General features: G+C 39.4%; 1 protein-coding gene across 3 annotated transcripts; it reads left to right on the top strand.

Annotated features, from left to right (window-relative positions):
• Positions 1 to 1346: 1346 nt before the first annotated feature.
• Akap4 (A-kinase anchoring protein 4) lies at positions 1347 to 13239 on the top strand. 3 transcript variants are annotated; one of them, XM_010606301.3, is made up of 8 exons: positions 1347 to 1499; positions 1703 to 1755; positions 2080 to 2172; positions 3137 to 3187; positions 3388 to 3441; positions 3723 to 3824; positions 10238 to 12358; positions 12920 to 13239. In XM_010606301.3, the coding sequence occupies exons 2-8, from the start codon at positions 1738 to 1740 to the stop codon at positions 13073 to 13075; spliced, it is 2595 nt and encodes an 864-aa protein (XP_010604603.1). In that variant the 5' UTR covers positions 1347 to 1499; positions 1703 to 1737; the 3' UTR covers positions 13076 to 13239. The 3 variants fall into 3 exon arrangements, with proteins under 3 accessions (XP_010604603.1, XP_010604604.1, XP_010604605.1); XM_010606302.2 differs by lacking the exon at positions 1703 to 1755 and having other exon boundaries at positions 12920 to 13238; XM_010606303.3 differs by lacking the exon at positions 3388 to 3441 and having other exon boundaries at positions 12920 to 13238.
• The last annotated feature ends 9785 nt before the right edge of the window (positions 13240 to 23024 follow it).

Here is a 23024-nt window from a genome sequence, read left to right as displayed (position 1 = left end):
AATAAATAAAGGATATGATGAGTTGTCGGGAGGCTAGGGGTAGAATGTTAGGGCTTTTGTCTAGATGTCCCCCCAAAGCCTCATGCACTCATAAATGGGGCTTTTCAGAGGTGGCTGGATCTAGAGTGTGTGGTACTGGGATTAAGTGTGTGATGCTGAGATCAAAGATGTGTGATTCCTAAAGTCCACTGATTGGTTTGGCAGTTCTTGGAGTAGATAAGGGGAAGGGCCTCCCTGGGTGTGAGTGCTACCCACCCTAAGGTAGTACAGTGCAGTAAAAATTACTGTAACCAACAATCAGCACTGACTAGAATGGAACATGGCTTAAGGAGTTTGTAAATGGCTGACCTGATCTAAGCAAGAGCTTTGCTCTGGGCTTCATAAGTCCCATGGGTTAAGGTCAGAGTTTACTACATCACTTAGAACACCTTTGATTTTAAGAATAAAGCCCTAACTTTGTGCTGTTATCATTATTCTCTATAGAAAGAGCAAGGCCGTGAAACTGAGGTTCTAGTACCTGCTGGCAGTTAAGACTTTAGGAGAGTAAGAATAGTTGAGGAGAGATATAACATCTTAAAGCAGACTGAAAAAAAAAATCATCACAGCATCCACACTGACAAGAAAAATCATTCAGAGGCCCTAAAAAAACAGCCTACTATAATATCACAAAGGTAGGGGCAACTTCTGTTTTTGTTGTTGTTGTTGGTACCAGGGATCAAACCCAGGACCTTGCGTTTGTGAGGCAGGCAGTAAAACCACTCAGCTAAGTCCCCATCCCTTGGATTCTTTCTAAATAGCTAAGAAAACATCTTAATGGTGATGTGATGCCATAGAAGCTGCTAAGGCTGCCTCCAACTTTCTATATTCATAACTTTATTTAAATACTCAGAAAAGTCTTTATCAACATTTCTGTTCAACATAATCCAAAGACCTCTTGCCACATAACTCTTGAGACTCTAGTGGGAAACTCAAAGATAAATTAGTTAAAATGTGAAAACAATTTTGTTCAAAAAGACTAAAGGCAATTCGGTATATGAAAACTGTAGTTCTCTACCATATTGGTAACTAATATGATTAGACTATTCTGGAGATCTATATAGGAAAAGAAAGGTGGGTGATCTTGAAGGGTTGTGAACTGTGTAAAATGTTGTGAAACATTTATACTGTCCTAGTCATAATGATAAAAGCTGGGCCTCCAATAGGCAGCCTGATGGGCTTTTAATATTAAAAGATTACTGAGTTTCCCAGCATGCCCTGCCTTTGCTCAGGTTGCTATAGCACCAGGCATTGTGACCTAACAAACCCTGCTGTTACACCCAGAGTCAAAGCCAGTAGGAAATATTATCCTGGCCCATCAGTCTGCTCCAATAGCTGAAGGGGGTGGCAGCCAGCTGCAGGTGCCCAAGAACTTGGCACTGCCCAGCTCCATCTGAAGGGGAACATCTCCCTTCTAGGTGGCACATTCTTGGTCAAAAATCCAGAAGAACTTCATTATCAAGGTAATGAGTTTATAAATTTTTACAGGTTTTTTTTTTTAAGATATAGACTGAAGCTGTGTCCAAATCATATGAGGGAATACTCTGCTTCCCTTCCTGTATTTCTAAACTAGTGTTCACTAGTTCTTGATAAAAAAAAGCAGAAAAAAATGCCTCTTCTGAGGATGTTAGAAGACTTTTTCTGTAACTTTTCCAATATTTTATAGAAATTGTTGAAGAAAACACCAAGAGATCTTGGAGAATGGCCAGGATGGTAAAGGTAGAAATGAAGTGTTATTATGTGAAAAGATAACCATTAGAGGATAACTATTATAAAAATGTTTGAAGCAGGGAGAAAATAAGGGAGGGAGGGGAAGGGAGAGAAGGGAAGAGGGAAGGAGGGAAGAAGAGAGGAAGGAAAGATGGGAGGGAGGGGGGATGGAAGGGAGGAGAGGAAGGTAAGGAAGGTAACAAAGAAGGGGGAAAAGGTCTAAGTTAAAGACTTTCCCTGTGCTTCAACTTCAAATATTTCACTGTTCACCCCTACTCCAGGCAGTTCCTATCCTAAAAACAAATTCAGATATATATTTATTTCTCTTTATAGATGTCTGATATCGACTGGTTAAACAGCTGCAGGGGTGTGTGCAAAGTAGATTTCTACAGCCCAATAAGACAGCAAGATCAGGAACGAAAAGTGGTAAGATACAAAATGACTCCTAACAAAGAAGGAGCAGAAAAACTGGTACATGGGTATACAAATACCAGGGCCCCAGGTAAACTCATGGAGGCTGATACTGTGATTTCTCCAAGCAAGCAAACTCAGTAAGGTTTGTAAGGATACATCACAGTATACATCACAAAAGGATGGGGGGGGCAAGTGAGGAGTGATGGGGAGGGGGAGGGAGGGGTGTCAGTTGCCTAGGAACCTGCCTTTATGGCATAAGACCTCCTATGTCATAAAGTCCCATTAGCGGTAAGTTATACTTGGTCCTATCAGGAAGGCAAAATACTACAACTACTAATACTCTGTTTCCAAAACTTCAAGTCATTTGCATAGTACTTCACATTTTATCATGTTTGGGTAACACCCATACTATTCTCTACTTGATATGTTTTTTAATATATTAAAAATTCATTGACATTTAAAAATAACCATCACCCTAAGCAATATTATGCATAATATCACGTGTTTGATGTTCTAGGACAATGTACCTATTAGACACAGAGATGTCTATCCATGTACTGCCCAAAATGTTTTATATAATCAATAGTAAAAATACCACTACAGTCTAAGCACTGATGTAATAGAAAGAGCCCTAAACTAGAAACCAGAGAAATCGAATTCCAATGCAAGCTCCACTTTTGAGTTTGTGTCAATTGAGCAAGATACTTCTCAGTTTTCTCAATTAATGTGTATGGACATTGTCCTTTGGGCCTCTTTATAACTCCATGGTATTCTTATTTAGGAAATGCAATGTTAAGATTCGTTTGCCTAGTAATATCACAATATTGGTACTATGTGCCACATTCTGCTAAGAGCTATACATATTTTACCTCATTTAATCTTCACAAAAATCTTATGAGTGCCATTAACTCCAAGAAAAATAAATTAAGACTTTTTCTCTCGAGTTCATCTAAATTCAGCCTTTTAATTGTTGCAGATATGTTTTGTTGATGTGTCCACCCTGAATGCAGAAGAGAAAGATTCCAAGGTGGGTATTTCCTGCTCAGAGTGGGAGAAAGTGGGAAAACTGCTGAGGAATGTTATCAGTGAAGAAGCATGAGGAAAGAGAAAGGTTGCAGCAGAGGGTGGAAAGGTGAAGAAGACTCAGGTGGAAGGCCATCATTCTCATGAACCCAGGGTCCTTGATTTCAATTTCATTGTCGCTGTTGGTATCAACTCTCATTTTAGAAGCCATGTAAACTGCTGGAGAGGCTAAAGCAATTAAAGCATGGAAGATCACAGGTTAGAAAAGTTTTTTTTTTAAAAAAAAGCAGTTCTGTCCAAACAGGTAATGGCTAGCAGAATATGGTTCTTGAGACTAAGAACATCTTCATAGAGGGAAGTAGTAATTTGTGGGAGGAACTTTGTGTCATTCTTCAAAGACTAGCTAGCATTACAAGCCTACAGAAAGAAAAGGGATAATAGAAGGACATGACATTCATAATTTGAAGTTGTTGCCTCGGGGGCAGTTTCAAACCTTAAAATGCAACTGTTCATAAGAATTTTATTCTTGAATTCCATAGGGTGCTACTGGTTCCTGCTCAGAATTTAACTTTAACCTGCAGACTCTAGAAGATAAAGAGATCATCGTGATTAAGGACACGGAGAAGCAAGACCAGTCTAAGGTAGACTTAGCCACTTTTGCACGCATGCTCTGCCACATTTTCCCCTAGCAATACACAACACTGACATTTTCACATCTTTTGAGATGTTCACACACAAGAATCGATATATTGATGTCTACCTATACACAACCTATACATTGACACACTGAGTCAAACGTATATTCACCCGGGATCAAAAAAATATATTGATAACACCTGTGTCTAGTATGTGTTCATATGTGCATTGACACTTTCACATATACATAACTTTTTAGGTAGGTGTCCAGTAATGAATTTATATCATAAACATGTCAATTATTCAACACTACCATGTTCAGAGACACACTGATGTGCATAATAATATTTTGGCATTCACACACATGTACAGATGTACACACTAACGTGCACACGTTGGCCTCTACACTAGATATGCACAGTTAGTTGGTAGTGATGTCAGCACATGATTACACTGTCACATATATGCACACTTGCACTGACACTATTTTCCCTGGCAATACATGAGATTGACATTCTCACATCTATTCAGATGTTCACACACATGAATCCATCTATTGATGTCTACCTGTACACACACAACCTACACATTGACATGTTGAGTCAAACACATACTCATTTAGGATCAAAGACCATATTCATAACACACCTGTGTCTAGTTGTATGTGCTCATATGTGCATTGACACTTTCACATATACATAACTTTTTAGGTAGGTGCACAGTAATGAATTTATATCATAAACATGTCAATTATTCAACACTGCCATGTTCAGAGACACACTGATGTGCATAATAATATTTTGGCATTCACACACATGTACAGATGTACACACTAACGTGCACACGTTGGCCTCTACAGTAGACATGCACAGTTGGTAGTGATGTCAGCACATGAATACACAATCACATATATGCATGTATGCTCTGCCACATTTTCCCCTAGGAATACACAACACTGACACATTCTCACATCTATTGAGATTTTCACACACGTGGATCTATCTATTGATGTTTACCTACACACACACAACCTATACATTGACACATTGAGTCACATAATCATCTGGGATCAAAAAGCATATGGATAACACCCGTGTATAGTTGTATGTGTTCATTTGTGCATTGACACTTTAACACATACATACATTTATAGATAGGTTCATGAGGAACATAATGAATTTGTATCATAAACATGTCAATTATTCAACATTGCCACGCTCAGAGACACACTGACATGCATAATAATATTTTTGTATTCACACACATGTGCACATGTACACGCTAATGTGCACACATTGGCCTCTACACTAGACATGCACAGTTAGTTGGTAGTGACGTCAGCCCATGATTACACAATCACATATATGCACACACACAATGACACATTTTTTCCTAGCAATATCCACCACTGACCCCTTCTCACATCTATTCAAATGTTCACAAACATGAATTGATATATTGCTGCCTACCTGTACACACACAACCTATACATTGACACATTGAGTCAAACACATACTCATCTCATATCAAAAAGCATATGGATAAAACCTGTGTATAGTTGCATTTGTTCATACGTGTATTGACACTTTCAGACATATGTAACTTTTTAGGTAGGTACACAGTAATGAATTTATATCATAAGCATGTCAATTTTCTAACACTGCCATGTTCAGTGCATAATAATATTTTGACATTCACACACATGTATAGATGTACACACTAACGTGCACACATTGGCCTCTACACTAGACATGCACAGTTGGTAGTGCTGTCAACACATGACTACACAGTCACATATATGCACACGTGTTCTGCCACATTTTTCCCTAGCAGTACACAAGCCTGACATTCTCACATGTATTCAGATGTTCACACAAATGAATCTATCTATTGATGTCGACTTGTACACCCACAACCTATTCATAGAAACATTGAGTCACATACTCACCTGGGATCAAAAAGTTATTGATAACACCTGTGTACAGTTGTGTGTGTTCATATGTACATTGACACTTTCACACACATAACTTTAGGTAGGTGCACAGTGATGAATTTATATTGTAAACATTGTCAATTCAACACTGCCATGTTCAGAGACACACTGACATGCATAATAATATTTTGGAATTCACACACATGTACTGTTGTACACACTAACGTGCACAAGTTTGCCTCTAGAATAGACATGCACAGTTGGTAGTGATGTCAGTACACGATTACACAGTCACATATAGGCACACACACACTGACATTTTTTCCCTAGCAATACATAAGACTGATACATTCTCACATCTATTGAAATGTTTACACGCATGAATCCATCTAGTGATGTCTACCTACACACACATAACCCATTCCTTGACACACTGAGTCAAAAAATACTCATTTGTGATCAAAAACATTGATAACGCGTGTCTAGTTGTATTATGTGCATTGACACTTTCACACATGCATAACTTATTAGGTAGGTGCACAGTGATGAATTTGTATCATAAAAATGTCAATTACTCAACACTGCCAAGTTCAGAGACACACTGACATGCATAATAACATTTTGGTATTCACACACATGTACACACTAACAGGCACACGTTGGCCTCTACACTAGACATGCACAGTTGGTAGTGATGTCAGCACATAATTACACAGTCACATATATGCAAGCACACACTGACACTTTTTCCCTAGCAATACACAAGACGGGCATTCTCACGTCTATTCAGATGTTCACACACATGAATCCATCTACCTGTACACACACAACATATACATTGACATATTGAGTCAACAAAATACTCATCTGTGATCAAAAACATTGATAACACGTGTCTACTTGTATGTATTATGTGCCTTGACACTTTCACACACACATAAATTTAGGTAGGTGCACAGTGATGAATTTATATCATAAACATGTCAATTCAACACTGCCATGTTCAGAGACACACTGACATGCATAATAATATTTTGGTATTCACACACATGTACGGTTGTACACTAACGTACACAAGTTTGCTTCTAGAAAAGACATGCACACTTGGTAGTGATGTCAGCACATGATTACACAGTCACATATATGCAAGCACACACTGACACTTTTTTCCCTAGCAATACACAAGACTGGCATTCTCACATCTATTCAGATGTTCACACACATGAATCCATCTATTGAGTCTACCTGTACACACACAACCTATACATTGACATATTGAGTTGAACACATACTCATCTGGGACCAAAGACCACATTCATAACAACTGTGTCTAGTTGTATGTGTTCATATGTGCATTGACACTTTCACATATACATAACTTCTTAGGTAGGTGCACAGTGATGAATTTGTATAGTAAACATGTCAATTATTCAACACTGCCATGTTCAGAGAAACACTGACATGCATAATAATATTTTGACATTCACACACATGTACACATGTACACACTAATGGGCACACGTTGGCCTCTACACTAGACATGCACAGTTAGTTGGTAGTGATGTCATCACATGATTACACAGTCACATATATGCACGCACTGGCACTTTTTTCCCTAGCAATACACGAGACTGACATTCTCACATCTATTCAGATGTTCACACACATAAATCCATCTATTGATGTCTACCTGTACACACAGAAGCTACACATTGACATATTGATTCAAACACATACTCATCTAGGATCAAAGATCATATTCATAACACCTGTGTCTAGTTGTATGTGTTCATATGTGCATTGACACTTTAACACATAACTTTTAGGTAGTGCACAGTAATGAATTTATATCATAATCATGTCAATTATTCACCACTGCCATGTTCAGGTAGGTGCACAGTGATAAATTTGTATCATAAACATGTCAATTATTCAACGCTGCCATGTTCAGAGACACACTGACATGCATAATAATATTTTGGTATTCACTCACATGTACACATGTACACACTAACGGGCACACATTAGCCTCTGCACTAGACATGCACAGTTAGTTGGTAGTGATGTCAGCACATGATTACACAGTCACATATATGCACGCAAGCACTGACACTTTTTTCCCCTAGCAATATACAAGACTGACATTCTCACATCTATTCAGATGTTCACACATATGAATCCATCTATTGATGTCTACCTGTACACACACAACCTACATATTGACATGTTGAGTCAAATACATACTCATCCAAAATCAAAGACCATATTCATAACACTTGTGTCTAGTTGCATGTGTTCATATGTGCATTGACACATTGACACGTATGTACATTTATAAGTATGTGCATGGTTCACAATAATGATTTTATATCATAAACATGTTAATTATGCTACACTGCCATGTTCAGAGACACACTGATGTGCATAATAATATTTTGGCATTCACACACATGTACAGATGTACACACTAACGTGCACACGTTGGCCTCTACAGTAGACATGCACAGTTGGTAGTGATGTCAGCACATGAATACACAATCACATATATGCATGTATGCTCTGCCACATTTTCCCCTAGGAATACACAACACTGACACATTCTCACATCTATTGAGATTTTCACACACGTGGATCTATCTATTGATGTTTACCTACACACACACAACCTATACATTGACACATTGAGTCACATAATCATCTGGGATCAAAAAGCATATGGATAACACCCGTGTATAGTTGTATGTGTTCATTTGTGCATTGACACTTTAACACATACATACATTTATAGATAGGTTCATGAGGAACATAATGAATTTGTATCATAAACATGTCAATTATTCAACATTGCCACGCTCAGAGACACACTGACATGCATAATAATATTTTTGTATTCACACACATGTGCACATGTACACGCTAATGTGCACACATTGGCCTCTACACTAGACATGCACAGTTAGTTGGTAGTGACGTCAGCCCATGATTACACAATCACATATATGCACACACACAATGACACATTTTTTCCTAGCAATATCCACCACTGACCCCTTCTCACATCTATTCAAATGTTCACAAACATGAATTGATATATTGCTGCCTACCTGTACACACACAACCTATACATTGACACATTGAGTCAAACACATACTCATCTCATATCAAAAAGCATATGGATAAAACCTGTGTATAGTTGCATTTGTTCATACGTGTATTGACACTTTCAGACATATGTAACTTTTTAGGTAGGTACACAGTAATGAATTTATATCATAAGCATGTCAATTTTCTAACACTGCCATGTTCAGTGCATAATAATATTTTGGCATTCACACACATGTACAGATGTACACACTAACGTACACACGTTGGCCTCTACACTAGACATGCACAGTTGGTAGTGATGTCAGCACATAATTACACAGTCACATGTATGCACGCACGCACTGACACTTTTTTCCTTAGCAATACACAAGACTGACACATTCTCACATCTATGTAGATATTTACCCCCATTAATCGATATATTGATGTCTACCTGTACACACACAACCTATACATGGACACATTGTGTCAAACACATACTCATCTGGGATCAAAGACCATATTGGTAACACCTGTGTGTAGTTGTATGTGTTTATATGTTCATTGGCACTTTCACACATACATAACTTTTTAGGTAGGTGCACAGTGATGAATTTATATCATAAACACATCAATTATTCAACACTGCCATGTTCAGAGAGATACTGTCGTGCATAATAATGTTTTGGTATTCACACACATGTACACACTAATGCACACATATTGGCCTCTACAGTAGACATGCACAGTTGGCAGTGATGTCAGCACATGATTACACAGTCACATATATGCACTCACGTTTTGCCACGTTTTCCCCTCAAATACACAACACTGACACATTCTTGCATCTATTGAAATTTTCACATACATGAATCTATCTATTGATGTCTACCTGTACACACACAACCTATACATTGACACATTTAGTCAAACACTTACTCATCTGGGATCAAAAGGCATATGGAGAACACCTGTGTATAGTTAAGTACACAAATATGTATACTCTTAACTTTTGTTTCTTCCACTTGTGACTGAATATATCAATGTATATACCTGGATTCTATGCCATGCAAATTCAAAAATATTTAAACCTCTAGTCTGTGCAATCTAGGAGATATATCTTCTAGAAAGGAAAGAAGGCAGTGGCATAAATGTAAGAAAAGGAAAAAAATGGAAACAAAGTCTTTGTTAATAGGGAGAGGTAGAGTGTTTGAAGGTGGTTGGGCAGGGGAATGGGGAACAATATAAGAACTAAGATTCATCATGTAAAGGTACAAATTCCCAATAATGAATATCAGCATATTGTATACCTAAAATGTCCCAATAAAACTAATCTTTAAAAAATGAGAGAAAGAAGTAGCCTACCCAAATCCTTATAGATAGGTGTTTTTCTCTTTTTAGATGGAAGGATCTGTGTGTCTTTTCAAACAAGCTCCCTTTGATCCTCTTATTGTCCTCAATTGGCTCCTCAATGATCTCCAGAAATATGCTTTAGGTTTTCAGCATGCACTCAGCCCCTCGGCCTCTAGCTGTAAATATAAATTAGGAGACAAAGACGCTTATCCCCAAACTGGGAACTGCTACAGTGTGTATGCTGATAAATTGAGCATTGATCATACGGCCAAAGAACCTCAACGCTTCCATCTAGAAATGATGGCAGCTAAAAATACCAACAATAACCAAAGTCCTTCAACTCCTGTAGTCAATTCTCCTAACACTAAGAGGAAAGTTAAGTTCTCTGATGGAGAATGTAGTATGGATGACCTTTCCTACTATGTCAATCGGCTATCTTCTCTGGTAATCCAGATGGCCCATAAAGAAATCAAGAAGAAATTGGAAAACAGAAACAAGTGCCTTCATCATTCAGTGTATCAACCCACTGGAGACAAAGGGCAAAACAGCCCCCGCAGTCCTCTCAGTAAGATTTCTTCTGAAATGGCCCATGAAGCAGTGGAATTGACTTCTTCGGAAATGCAAGACACTGGAGAGGAAAACAAAGAGGGTAGCCAGAAAACCTTCAGATACAGTGAATTATCCAACAAGAGCAAGTGTGGGGAAAAGCAAATGTTTCAGAGAGATAGTAAAGAATTTGCAGATTCCATTAGCAAGGGGCTCATGGTTTACGCAAATCAGGTGGCATCTGACATGATGGTCTCTGTTATGAAAACTCTGAAAATGCATAGCTCTGGAAAGCCAATTCCAGCCTGCGTGGTCCTGAAGAGGGTATTGTTAAAGCACACTAAGGAAATCGTGTCTGATCTCATTGATTCCTGCATGAAGAACCTGCATAATATAACTGGCATCTTGATGAGTGACTCGGATTTTGTCTCCGCTGTCAAAAGGAATCTATTCAACCATGGAAAACAAAATGCTGCAAACATCATGGAGGCCATGTTGAAGCGTCTGGTCAGTGCCCTTCTGGGCGAGAGGAAGAAGACAAAGTCTCAGAGTTTGTCATATGCAACCTTGAAAGCTGGATCTCAGGATCCTAAATGCAAGAATCAAAGCCTTGAATTTTCAACCATGAAGGCTGAAATGAAAGAGAAGGATAAATGCAAAATGAAATCAGACCAGTGTAAGTCATTGACCAGTGCTGAGAAAGTCAGTGAACACATTCTCAAGGAGAGTCTGACCATGTGCAACCAGAAGCAAGGAAATCCATGCAAGATGGCTACTAAGCTATGCACCAGTAAAGATGAGAAAAAAGGTAATAAAAGCCCTTCTACAGATTCACTGGCCAAGGACTTGATTGTATCTGCCCTTAGGCTAATCCAATACCATCTCACCCAGCAAGCCAAAGGCAAGGATACACTTGAAGAAGATGGCCCTGGTTCCTCCCTGGGCTATGTGACTCAGAGTACCCAATATGAAAAGTGTGGAGGTGGCCAAAGTGCCAAAACACTCTCAAAGAAGCATCTCGAATCTCGTGGAACTCCTGGACCATCCACTTCTATAAAGGAGAATCAACAACTGGACTGCCAGAAGCTGGATATGTCAAACATTGTTCTCTCACTGATCCAGAAACTGCTGAGTGATAGCCCCTTCAGCTGTGATGAGCTATGCGATGGTGAGAACAAGCGTTCTGATCCCAGAACAAACAAAACATCTTCCATGGCTAGAAGACCCGACAGAGAAGTACCATGTCAGGATAATGCAGAAGTGGACTTTATCAGTGGGATGAAGCAAATGAACCGCCAGTTTATAAATCAATTGGTAGAATCTGTGATGAAGCTGTGCATGATCATAGCTAACTACAGCAACAACAGAGAAGCCTTTGCTGAACTGGAAGAACAAGAAGCAGGCTTGGCAAATAGTGTCAACATTGGTAGCTCCAGATGTGGTCAGGAAACCACTGTGTCGAGGAACCAAGATTCTCCTGGGCCTGAAGTTATTGTCAATAATCAGTGCTCTACAAGTAACTTGCAGAAGCAGCTCCAGGCTGTTCTGCAATGGATTGCAGCCTCCGAATTTAACGTGCCCATGCTCTACTTCATGGGAGATGATGATGGACAACTGGAAAAGGTAAGCAATCCAGAAAAGAACAAGAGGAAAGAATGGGTGGAGGTGGGAGGTCAGCATTCATACATATGCAAAGTCTCTCATTCTCTTTATATACACCTGTGTGCCCATCACAGTTGCATTTTCCACATTAGATGGATTCCAGAAAAATCTAACACTTAGCCAAATTATTTTTATTCCAGAAGACTGAACCCAGGCAATCCTTCCTACTCCCAACCTCGTACTTTTTTAGGGAAGCAGAGGAATGGAAACTCCAAACCAGCAATCAGCACATACTAATTTAAGGGTCCAACACCTGGTGGGGAATATTTAGTGAACGCAATTAATTTCAGAGTTTGTTTTTAAAGCACAAAAAGAAAGTACCTTTGACATTTTGATCTGTCATTAAAGAAGTTTCAAGGGAAACAGAAAAGCAAGTCAGTAGCCTCTAGTCCTGTATTCGTGACACACTTTACTCAAATTGTAGGATCAAGTTTTGGAAGATTGGGTAAGAGGCCTGGGGATTTTAGTTCATTTTGTCCAGCGAGTTTTCCTCCAGAAAGACTCAATCTGCTCTCTTTATAGCTTCCCGAAGTATCAGCCAAAGCAGCTGAGAAAGGCTACAGTGTGGGAGATCTGATTCAAGAAGTCATGAAGTTTGCCAAGGAACAACAACGGGATGAAGAAGTGGGGAACATGGCTAAGAAGCAACTGCTAGACTGGCTCCTTACTAACCTGTAAAACTAAAACTTCTTCAACTCCTCTCCATCGTACTTCCCTCCCCCAAGCAGCATTCCATCTCAGCTGGAGCCACCCCTACCATCATGCTGGTGAATTGCACAATACATGACTGTGCTTCCCAATACATCTGAGCAGTTGCATTGTGCAAATACGAGTTGCCCTGGCTGGGAAGAAAAATTTTTAAAAATTTAAAAATTTTAAAATGTCGATATTTTCTTCGTCAAAGCTGTCTGGGGCAAAGGAGGGGGATGGGTTCTATTTCTAGAGCTGGTGATACGGTGCTGGATTCGTGTCCAGATCTCACATTATTTTCTATGCTAGGCACTCAAAATACAGGAATATTACTTAGGTGCAAGTTCCTAAATAATCTGATTTGTCCAAATAATCTCAATTCGTAGCCTATTTAGAGTTTTGCCACCTGTAGCTTCTCTGTTTCTTCTAGAGTGACACACCTAATAATCTCCTTCCACATTCCAAGGATACAGTGTTCTCAGTTTTTGTTGAGTGTGCAGATGGGCTAGCTTAGATGAAAAACAAGTTGAAGAAAGTGCACTACCCATGGGTATTGACCCACGGGCCACACACACACACACACACACACACACACACACACACTGTTGTTCATTGCCATGGTTAAATACTACCCAGAACTATAATGGGATCTGATTCTTCCTCATGTACAAATAAAGCTTCCTTATAAGCCTTTTCCTTCAAATGATATTTTACCTTTCACCAGTCTGAAAGAAAAAATTTGCCAAGAATATAAAGCTATTCCTTGTGAGTCCCAATATCCAGGTGTCCCAAAGTCCCCTGTGGGATTAGAGCTAAGTTCCTAGATTTGCTCTGTGCTTCCCAGGATTCAACTTCATTGGTAGAATTCATTGCAGATCAGATTAAGACAGTAGTTTGAGCACTATGGCTTTTGGTTAGCTGCTTCACTATGTGCCTTCTTGGCTTGCCTTGGCACCTGTAAGGTACTGGGCCTTAATAGAACAAGCACAGTCCTGCTGGACTCAACAGACCAACCTTTGCCTCATTCTAGTCACACCCTTTCAGGCAGCCCTCCAGACTTGGAGCCTGTTTCTAGATTATCTGTAAAATGTAGCTAAAATTATTCTCACACTGTTTACAGGTTAAACTGGGAGAATGATGTGATAGTGTTTTGTACCAGATGGATCTTGTAACAAATGAAAATATGTGAAGGAAGTTGTCCTAACATAGTAGAGAGTGCTATCTTGATTTCAGAACGGAAAACAAGGATGTTGGAGTAGGAGACCCAGAGAGGTAAGAGGCACACAGGCAAGGTTTGCCAACTTCTCCATAACGCCAGGGCCAGTTAGAAGGAAAGCCAGGCCCATTTAAAGTAGTAGCTTTCAAACTCTCCAGCCTGGACGATAGCTAACCTAACCTTTCCATTCTCACCCCACCCCATGTAAAGCTTTGGAGTTGAGCCAAAGCAGATCTTTGTCTCTGCCCTTGAAGAAAATCCCTAATAAACAAATCCCCAAGCCAGGGCTGCATTGCTAATGACATAGTCCTCCCTGAGCACAGCTGGGTCCCCTGGTAGTTTAGTTCCTTGATTAATTCGTCTTTTACCTTGCTCCTGATTTTCATTATGAAACAGCCTTGGAGATTACTTGGAGGATAAAATAGAGCAAAGGAAATTATATGTTAAGTTAAAGGAGGGGGGTTGGAGCAGGGTGCTCTCTAAAGGCCATTCAGTTATGACATTCGAGGATTAGAAAGACTCTTTCATAATTTCGCCAGGAAACTTAGGTGGATGAATTAAGTTCATGCTCAAGAAACTTGATTTTTGCCAGAGCTAACTGACAGGTTCCAGCAAAGAAAGGAATGCTTGAGGCTACAGGGATCCTGACAAGGGTCTGGAGGAACTTAATGGTTCTTGAAGTTTATTGCTGGAGACTGAGACCCTGGCCTTTGCCCTCTGTAAATGAGAAGTGACCCCAGGCAGCCCAAGAGTAATGTGCCCATGCTTAATGCCATCATTTAGAAATGCACAAGGACTTAGACTGAATATATAGTAAGAGCTGTGTATATAGTAAGAATGGTTCTACAGGAGCAGAAACAAAGGGAAATGGAATTCTCTTCTGGCAGACAGTACAGTTGGCATGATATGTCTTTACAGTTTTAGTCTCTCTGCTATCAGGCCTCCATTCTAAAAATTGGGAGCACAACTTGTCTGGGAGATTATTAGAGGGCCAGAACTACACTGGGGTGAGACAAGATAGTTACTTGCTACAGGGGTCAAAAACTTAGCAATTAAGAAAAACAATATTTTTCAAAAATCAAATTTAATGTCTCAAACCCACAATAAACAAAATATCGAATGTTTTAATACAGAGGTTCAGTAGCATTGCTGTGCCAAGCTATAATATAGAACTTGAGGCCAAAAAAAGCATCGGGAAGCCCCCAACCCTTTCCCCTTCACCCTCCTCCCCAGAGCTTTGCCAGAGGCTACAAGGCCCCTCTGTCACTACCGTCCTCCCTGTTCTCAAGGCCTGGCAGTGTCCATGGCCAGGTTTTTGTCTGGCCACTTTTCTGCATAGTCCCTTCAACTGCCCAGACCCCAGCCTTGGCCCAGGACCCTTTGGGAGAGAGCAGACGTACTGTGGGGCCTCCACAGCCTGGTCCCATCTCCTGCAGCTCTGAATAAGACTGATTTTGTGGGAGTTACACTTTATTGGAGATAAGTAAAGCAGTTTTAGAGAATGTGTCACCCTGAAAGCCTATATCTGTATAAACAATTAATAGTGATGTTCTTGAAGAACTTAGGAAAGAAATAACAATTCAAACAAGTTTAGGAATGAAAAAACAAAATTTAGATCGAGGAAAAAAGTAAACAGAGAGAGAAAATTTGTCACTTAAGCCTTTAAAACTCAGGAACTTGAGTATATTGCAGTGTTTTCTCTCCTGCTTAACATAAGGGCACATCATTCCTAACAAAAGCTCTTATTAGATAAATTTCAATTAAAAACAAGAATCACAGAAGATTGCACCTGTGCAAATTTTACCTTAAAATAGTTCTAATAATGAAAGAAGAGGGGCCATGGGTTTAGCTCAGTGGTGTCACTGCCTGCCTCGCAAGCACCAGGTCCGGAGTTCAATCCCAGATACCAAAAATAAATCAATAAATAAATAATGAAAGAAGAAAAATAAAAATGAAAGGGAGGTAGAAATAAAAATACCGCTTTTGCAAATGGTATATTTGTTCCCCATGAAAATCAAATTCCCAAATACCAGAGGCAATGAATGAATTTTGTAAAGGGACAAGATATATATTTTGAGCTGCAAGAATCTACTATCAACTAACAAAATCCCAGCCACTTTATCTCTTGTGACTCAGAGCAATGTAAAAATGTCAGCAGTTTCCCCACACTAAAGTCTGCAGTTTCAGAACATAAAACAAATCTAAAGGGATCTATTCCAATTCCAATATCCTAGAGCAACCCAGTCAGAGGGGAGTCTATTTACAATACTAAAAATACATTTCCTTTATATGGGGTGTCAAACACTACTGTGTGCTTTAATTCTTTCAAAAACATTCTAATATGGCTTCTTATTAGATTCTTTATTATGGATGAAATATTAGAAGCTCAGATTTAAATTCCTTTCTCAAGATCATACAGCCAGTAAGCAGGAGAGTTGGGATTAAAATCCAGGTTTGCCACATGTCAAATTCTATGCTATTATTATTCTACTATAGTCTCTCACTATTAATACAAATCCATGCTTATTAAAGAACAAATAAATAGAATAATAATAGGAAGAATAATAAAGGAAAACACAGAAGGAAAAAACCCAGCTCTGACTATTAGAACTAAATTAAATAAAACAGCATTCTCCATTCTCCAATTCAATGCATAGTTCTTATTTAATGACAATTTAAATCTTTTAAAAATTAATTTTATTGGTATATTTTAGGTATACAACATAATGACATTCATCACTGGAGATCTGTACCTTTACATAATATATCTTGATCCTTAATTTTTTCTCCATTCCCCTGCCCTCCCTTCAACACCTTCACCCCTCCCTATTTACAAAGACTTTGTTTCCATTTTTTTTTCATTTTCTCATGTGAATTTTATTCCCCTTTCCTTTCCCCTACCTCTCCCACTTCCCCTTCAACTTTGTACCTTTTCTTCCTATTTCACATTATCTACTATACATTTTGATCCTTATTTACACTTTCAGTTTCTTTATGGGATAGTCTCAAAGTATATCCACCAAGATACTTATTAATCACAAAGGAAAATAGTAACTTTACAACAGAGAAATCCTTCAGGCACACTGTAATTAGATAATAAAGGTAACCTCACCAGTGAAGACACACTGATGTCATCTATCACTTGATGTGATATGAAGACAGTATTACCTATGTGTCATTCTTGTCACAAAACCATAACCCTAGTATAATCATGAGTAACCATCAGCCAAACCTAAGTTGAGAGACATTCTGCATAATATCTGACCAGAATTAATATTAATGGTCATAAAGGAACATTTTGGGATGATAAAAATGTTTTACATATCTTCATAAGTGTTTCTCAAGGTTCATCAATCTATACCCTTAAAATTAGTTCATTTATTATATCTAAATTATCTGGAGATGCTTTAAAAATGTTTAAGGCTGAGATTGTAGCTCAACAGTAGAATACCTGCTTAATATGTGTGAGGCTCTAGGTTCAATACTCAGTACCAAAACTCAATAAATTTAAATTCAATAAATACCTATTGGGAAAAATTCCCTTTCACTGTTCATAAGATTCATTGTACTCCTGCCTTTTCCCAGAAAGTTTCCAATTTGGCATCTTTCCAACTTTGGGCTCTGAGCCAGCCTTACTTTGCACCCCTCCACCTTGCTCCTTCCACTTGACAGTGGTGTCCCAGAGTAGGACCTTGGGTGCCCCCTCTATAAGAACTTCACTCCCAGATCCCAGTAAGCTACATATGAAAGATAAGAAATAAATTTCCAATGATGAATGTCATCATATTGTATGCCTAAAATGTACCAATAAACAGTGAAATAAAAAAGGATGTGGCACAAGCCCGAGGTCATAGGCCTGTAAGCTCACTGATGGGTCACCAATGTGTGTCTGAGTTGGAAAGTTGAAGAAATTGGAGTCCTGGAAATTGATGTCCCAAAGATGATAACAGCAAAGGGCACAAGAAGACTGGAACTTTTCTAACTAGGTACACTTCTTCCTTTCCCTTTTTATACCACTCAGGATGAGTCTTCTCTCCTCAGCTCACTGGTCTACATATCAATCATCCACAGACACATCCAGAACTGTGCTTTACTATTCTACTAGGCATTTCTTAAATTATTCAAGTTAACATATCATGATTAATGGTCATATGTGCCAATAGTTACTTTTAATTACATCACTCTGTTGTATTTCATCACACTAATTAGTATATACTATTTACTGTTGTTTACTTGCTTATTTACTGTCTCCCACTAGAAAAAAAAACCTCATGAACAGGGACCTGTCTGCTTGCCCAGTACTGCATTCTTGGTATCCAGTACAGTACCTAGTACATAGTAAACAAGTCAATAAATGTTTAATGAATAAATAATGATCCACCTCTTCACTGGTGGGGGAAAATAACTTTGAATAGGAATTATAAAATTCGTTCTTAACCTTGGCAATCTCACTCACTATAGCCTAATGCTAGCTTTCCCACCTCAAAAAGGGAGATGATAATCTTTATCATTTGTATCTACCTCTCTGGAAGTGTTTTGCAGATCAAAAGAGGCAAGTATATTGAAAATGTTTCAAAGTCATGCCTAAATGTTCCCATTAAAGCTTTAGAACAAAACAATAGCAAAAATAATAATGTTTAACATTTGTAGAGATTTTACTATGAGCCAAGCATTCTTCTAAGTGCTTTCCACTATAATATAGTTTATGCTTTCCATTATGATATCATTTAATCCTCCCAATAACCCTATGAAGTAGTTACAATCATTATACTATTTTGAAAATGAGGTAGCTGAAGCCTAGAAATGAAAGTAACTTTCTCACCATCACACAGCTAAGAAGTGGCAGAGCTGGGAGTCAAGAACAGAAAGCTTTCAATCTATCCTGCTTCACAGAACACCAGGAACTTCTCCATAATGTCAGCGTCAGGGTAAATCCTGGAAACAACATAGGGAACACTGACAGAATGGAGCAAGTAAATCTAGGAGGCAAAAGGAACCTCTGCAGTGAGCTGGAGGGTGGAATGGAAAGAATTTATCCAGGTGAACAGGCACAGATTGTCAAAGGTACAGTATTTCAGGAATAGACCATGACACAATGGCCCAGACGAAGGCCTAAAGCTACCCTAAGTCAGCCAGCATCCCTCCAAAGAGCAGACACAGCTCTTAGGACTCCAAGCCAGTGATAGGCCCAAATACAAGCAGAGGTCATCCTCAAAAGGCAGCCTCATGGAACAGATAGGGATTTCTCATTTGCTAACAGGGATCAAGGATGCTCATTTTATGAGGGAGGGGGACACAGACTGAAAGAGTACCCGAAGACAGGCTGACACACATTTACATTGATGGGGGACAAGGGCAGTCCCTGGTAGTACCCAACCAAGGCACTCAATAGCCAGAATGTGTCAGATGGAGTAGACGGAGATGTTATGGAATATTTGGGGTACTCAGGGCATTTGCCAGTCACATGAACTTATTTTAACATTTTGATAGCCAGTAGAGAGGTATCTATACCTAAAGTCTGAATGCCAGGCTTAGACTGGGATTGATGATTGATTGATTGATTTTTGTAGTACTAGGGTTTGAACTCAGGGGCACATTACCTAATCTACATCCCCAGCCTTTTTCTTTTTTTTTTTTTTTTCCTCTCATTGAGTTTATTGGTACACTTTAGGTATACAGTACAGTTACATTCATTATTGGGATCTTGTACCTTTACATGACAGGTCCTGGTTCTCATTTTTTCCCCTTGTCCCTGCCCTCCCTTCACCCCCTCCTCCTCTCCCCATTTACAAACACTTTATTTCCATTTTTTCATTTTCTCGTATTTTTTCTTTACCCTTATTAGCTTTCTCCTACCCTTCCCACTTTCTTTACACCTTTAGCCCTTTTCTTCCTATTTCACATTGTCAATTATCTCATTAGGATCTTATGTACTATTATAGTTTTTCACACCAGAGAAACTATATATTTACACATGTGTGACTTTTTTATTTCACTTACGTCCCCAGCCTTTTTCAAAACCAAGTCACACAAAGTCACTAAGTTGCCCAGTCACCAAATTCATGATCTTCCTGCTTCAGCCTCCCAGAATGCTGAGATTATAAGCATTTGCTGCCACACCTGGATGGAAAAAGTTTTACCATCTTTCATCTCTCCCAAGCCTTGGGGCCTGGCAAAGAATTGAATTCAGAGTAACACCTAACGTGAGGACAGCTAAAGGAAAAGGTGGGAGGGACCTCATTAGTTGCTCCTTGCTCACACAGCTCTACCCTTACTTCCCCTTTGTCTTATTAAGTCCTCATTTTATGCTTGCTTCTCCACTAGACTAAATTGTGTGAGCTTTCCCATGCAGAAGAAAAAATACCCAATACTGGTAATTTAAAAGAAGAAATGTTCAATTTGGCTCATGGTTTCAGAGCCAGGTCACCTGACTCGAAGGCAGAATTGGCATGGCAGAAGAATGTGGCAGAGAAAGCTGTTCAGTTTATAGTGGCTGGAAACAAAACAGGTTAGAAAGAAAGTCAGGGAGAGATACACCCTCCAAAGCCATGTCCCCAGTGACCCATCTCCAAGTGGGCCCCACCTCCTATCAGCACATTCAGCTATGAATGATTCAGCCATCTCTCCAAGAGTCTTTCCAACTGCTTAAATGGACAACTAAGCCTAACCATCACAGACACAAAGGCTTCCCATAAACCAGGCTCAGTGGCACTCACCTGAAATCCCAGCACCTAGGGGGTCTGAGGCAGAAGAATTGCAAGTTGGAGCCCGGCCTGGACAATTTAGCAACTTAGCAAGACCATGTCTCAAAATTACATTAAAAATAAAAGGAATGGGGATGTCATTTAGTAGGAAAGTTCTGGGTTAAATCGTCAGTACCAAATAAAAAATAAACAATAATAACAACAACAAACAGGCCTCCCTAACAGGCAGCTAGTCAGTCAATGTTAGTTAAGTAATAGCAAACATTTAATGCGTACTGACTTCGTGCCAGGCTCTGTTGCTGAGCTCTTGTCACAGATTTTTCTCATGCGATCGTCTTAGCACCCCTGTTGTTAGCCTCAATTTGCAACGGAGGAAATGAAAGCAGAGAGACTAAGAAATTCACCCACATCCAGGATTAAGCCAAGGCAAAATGACTCTGGAATCTGTACCCAATTGCCATGCTTGACTTGAGTGGTGGGTGGGTGACCAAACATGTGAGAAACACCAGGGGTGAATGGCTTGTTTAGATACTAGAAAGAGATAAGGTAGCTGGAGTAGAGAATATGAAGGGGAAGAAGCAAAGTATGGCATCAGATTTCAAAGAATCTTGTATATTATGTTTAAAATTTGGGGGGCGGAGTAAGAATCAAGATGCCTTATGTGTATGTACCAATATTCCATGATAAATATGTTCATTATGCATTGCAAAAATATACTAATTTGTTTTCAAATTTGGATTGTTCATGTCAAGAAAAGCCATCTGAAAGATCTGTGCCCCACAGTTTCACAGTGAGATTTGTATTCTGGAATGCTTACTCGGTCTACTCTGAAAAGGATGGATTAGAGGGAGCAATGTGCTATTCAGTTATTCTTTAATTTTCCTTTCATTTTTCTTTTATGAAAATGCCAGGCTCCCTGGACTTTACTAAAGGTTGAAATGACTTATCCAGACCAGGGGCCAACACACCTCTTGGGAAGTAGATGGAGGAAATGATAGAATTGGTGAAGACGAAAGTGGCAGATTTTCACTTTTCTTCCCTATGGCAATACTTTCTGTCACTCCCACTAGTGCCAGAAAGAGTAGACTTCAGACTATACTCTCCCCCACTCCAGATGACAAATGGGTGTACTTTCCCCTGAAGTGGTTTCACACAACACCTCCCAGAAATGATAAATCCTACCTCTGAACTCAGCAGGAAATGGGAAGCAAAGGAAAACACCTTGACCTTCTAACCTTTCAAGAGCTGGGTAAGGGAGTTGATAGCACATGTGTTCCAGAGGCATCTTTTGCTTTTGGAGAAGAAATTTCTTCTGTCAGAAATTTCAGGTGTCTTTGCCAGACATCCCTGTGGCACAAACCATCTGCTAGGGGGAAGATGGGGCTTGTCGGAGAAGTCCCTGGTACAAATGATCTACTTCTGAACTGACAGAACAGCTTAGTTTTCCTGATTCTTGTGTAACCTCTAGGCAGGCACACCTATGGTGTGACTTGTTACCTCTTTCTGTCCTTCATTGAGTCCGCACTTGGGGTTTCCTTCCAGCTTTCCTGGCGCTTCCTTCCTTCTCAGTCTCTTTCGTGACCATCTGTGAAGTGTTGGAGAACCCCGAGATCAGCTTCCACTCACCGCCTTTTCATCACTCCACTCCCTCGCTGAGCCTCCTGGCACTTTGCCAGGATTTGGGTCCTAAAAGATGGCAAGAATCAAAGTAGCCGAGAGGGTGTGACATGATGCTCTCCAATTGTGCTTCTCTGTTGTGCTCCTGGAACTTTTAAAATACAGTTTTGCAGCCTGCACTGGCCTCAAGGAAACTCTCAGTTCCTTACTTTAAGGCTGTAATATGGTCCTGTGCACTTGAAACAACCTTTACCAAGTAGTATTCTATTACACCTTTCTGTTTTGAAGAAATTAAAACCTACAGAAAAGTTGTTAAGACTAGTACAATAAGTATCCATACCTTTATCCAGGTTCACCAATTAACATTTTGCTTCTTGCTTTATCTACCAAGCATACAACT

The sequence above is a fragment of the Fukomys damarensis genome, unplaced genomic scaffold, assembly GCF_012274545.1.
Source record: "Fukomys damarensis isolate Sample0158 unplaced genomic scaffold, DMR_v1.0_HiC HiC_scaffold_39, whole genome shotgun sequence".
Classification (NCBI taxonomy): domain Eukaryota; kingdom Metazoa; phylum Chordata; class Mammalia; order Rodentia; family Bathyergidae; genus Fukomys; species Fukomys damarensis.
Note: the sequence above shows the minus strand (reverse complement) of the source record. Positions and strands in the feature narration are given on the sequence as shown.

Coding starts and splice junctions, on each gene's coding strand:
- Akap4 (XM_010606301.3), top strand. Junction 3,825..10,237: donor AGAAGCAAGACCAGTCTAAG/GTAGACTTAGCC, acceptor TTCTCTTTTTAG/ATGGAAGGATCTGTGTGTCT. Junction 12,359..12,919: donor ATGATGGACAACTGGAAAAG/GTAAGCAATCCA, acceptor CTCTCTTTATAG/CTTCCCGAAGTATCAGCCAA.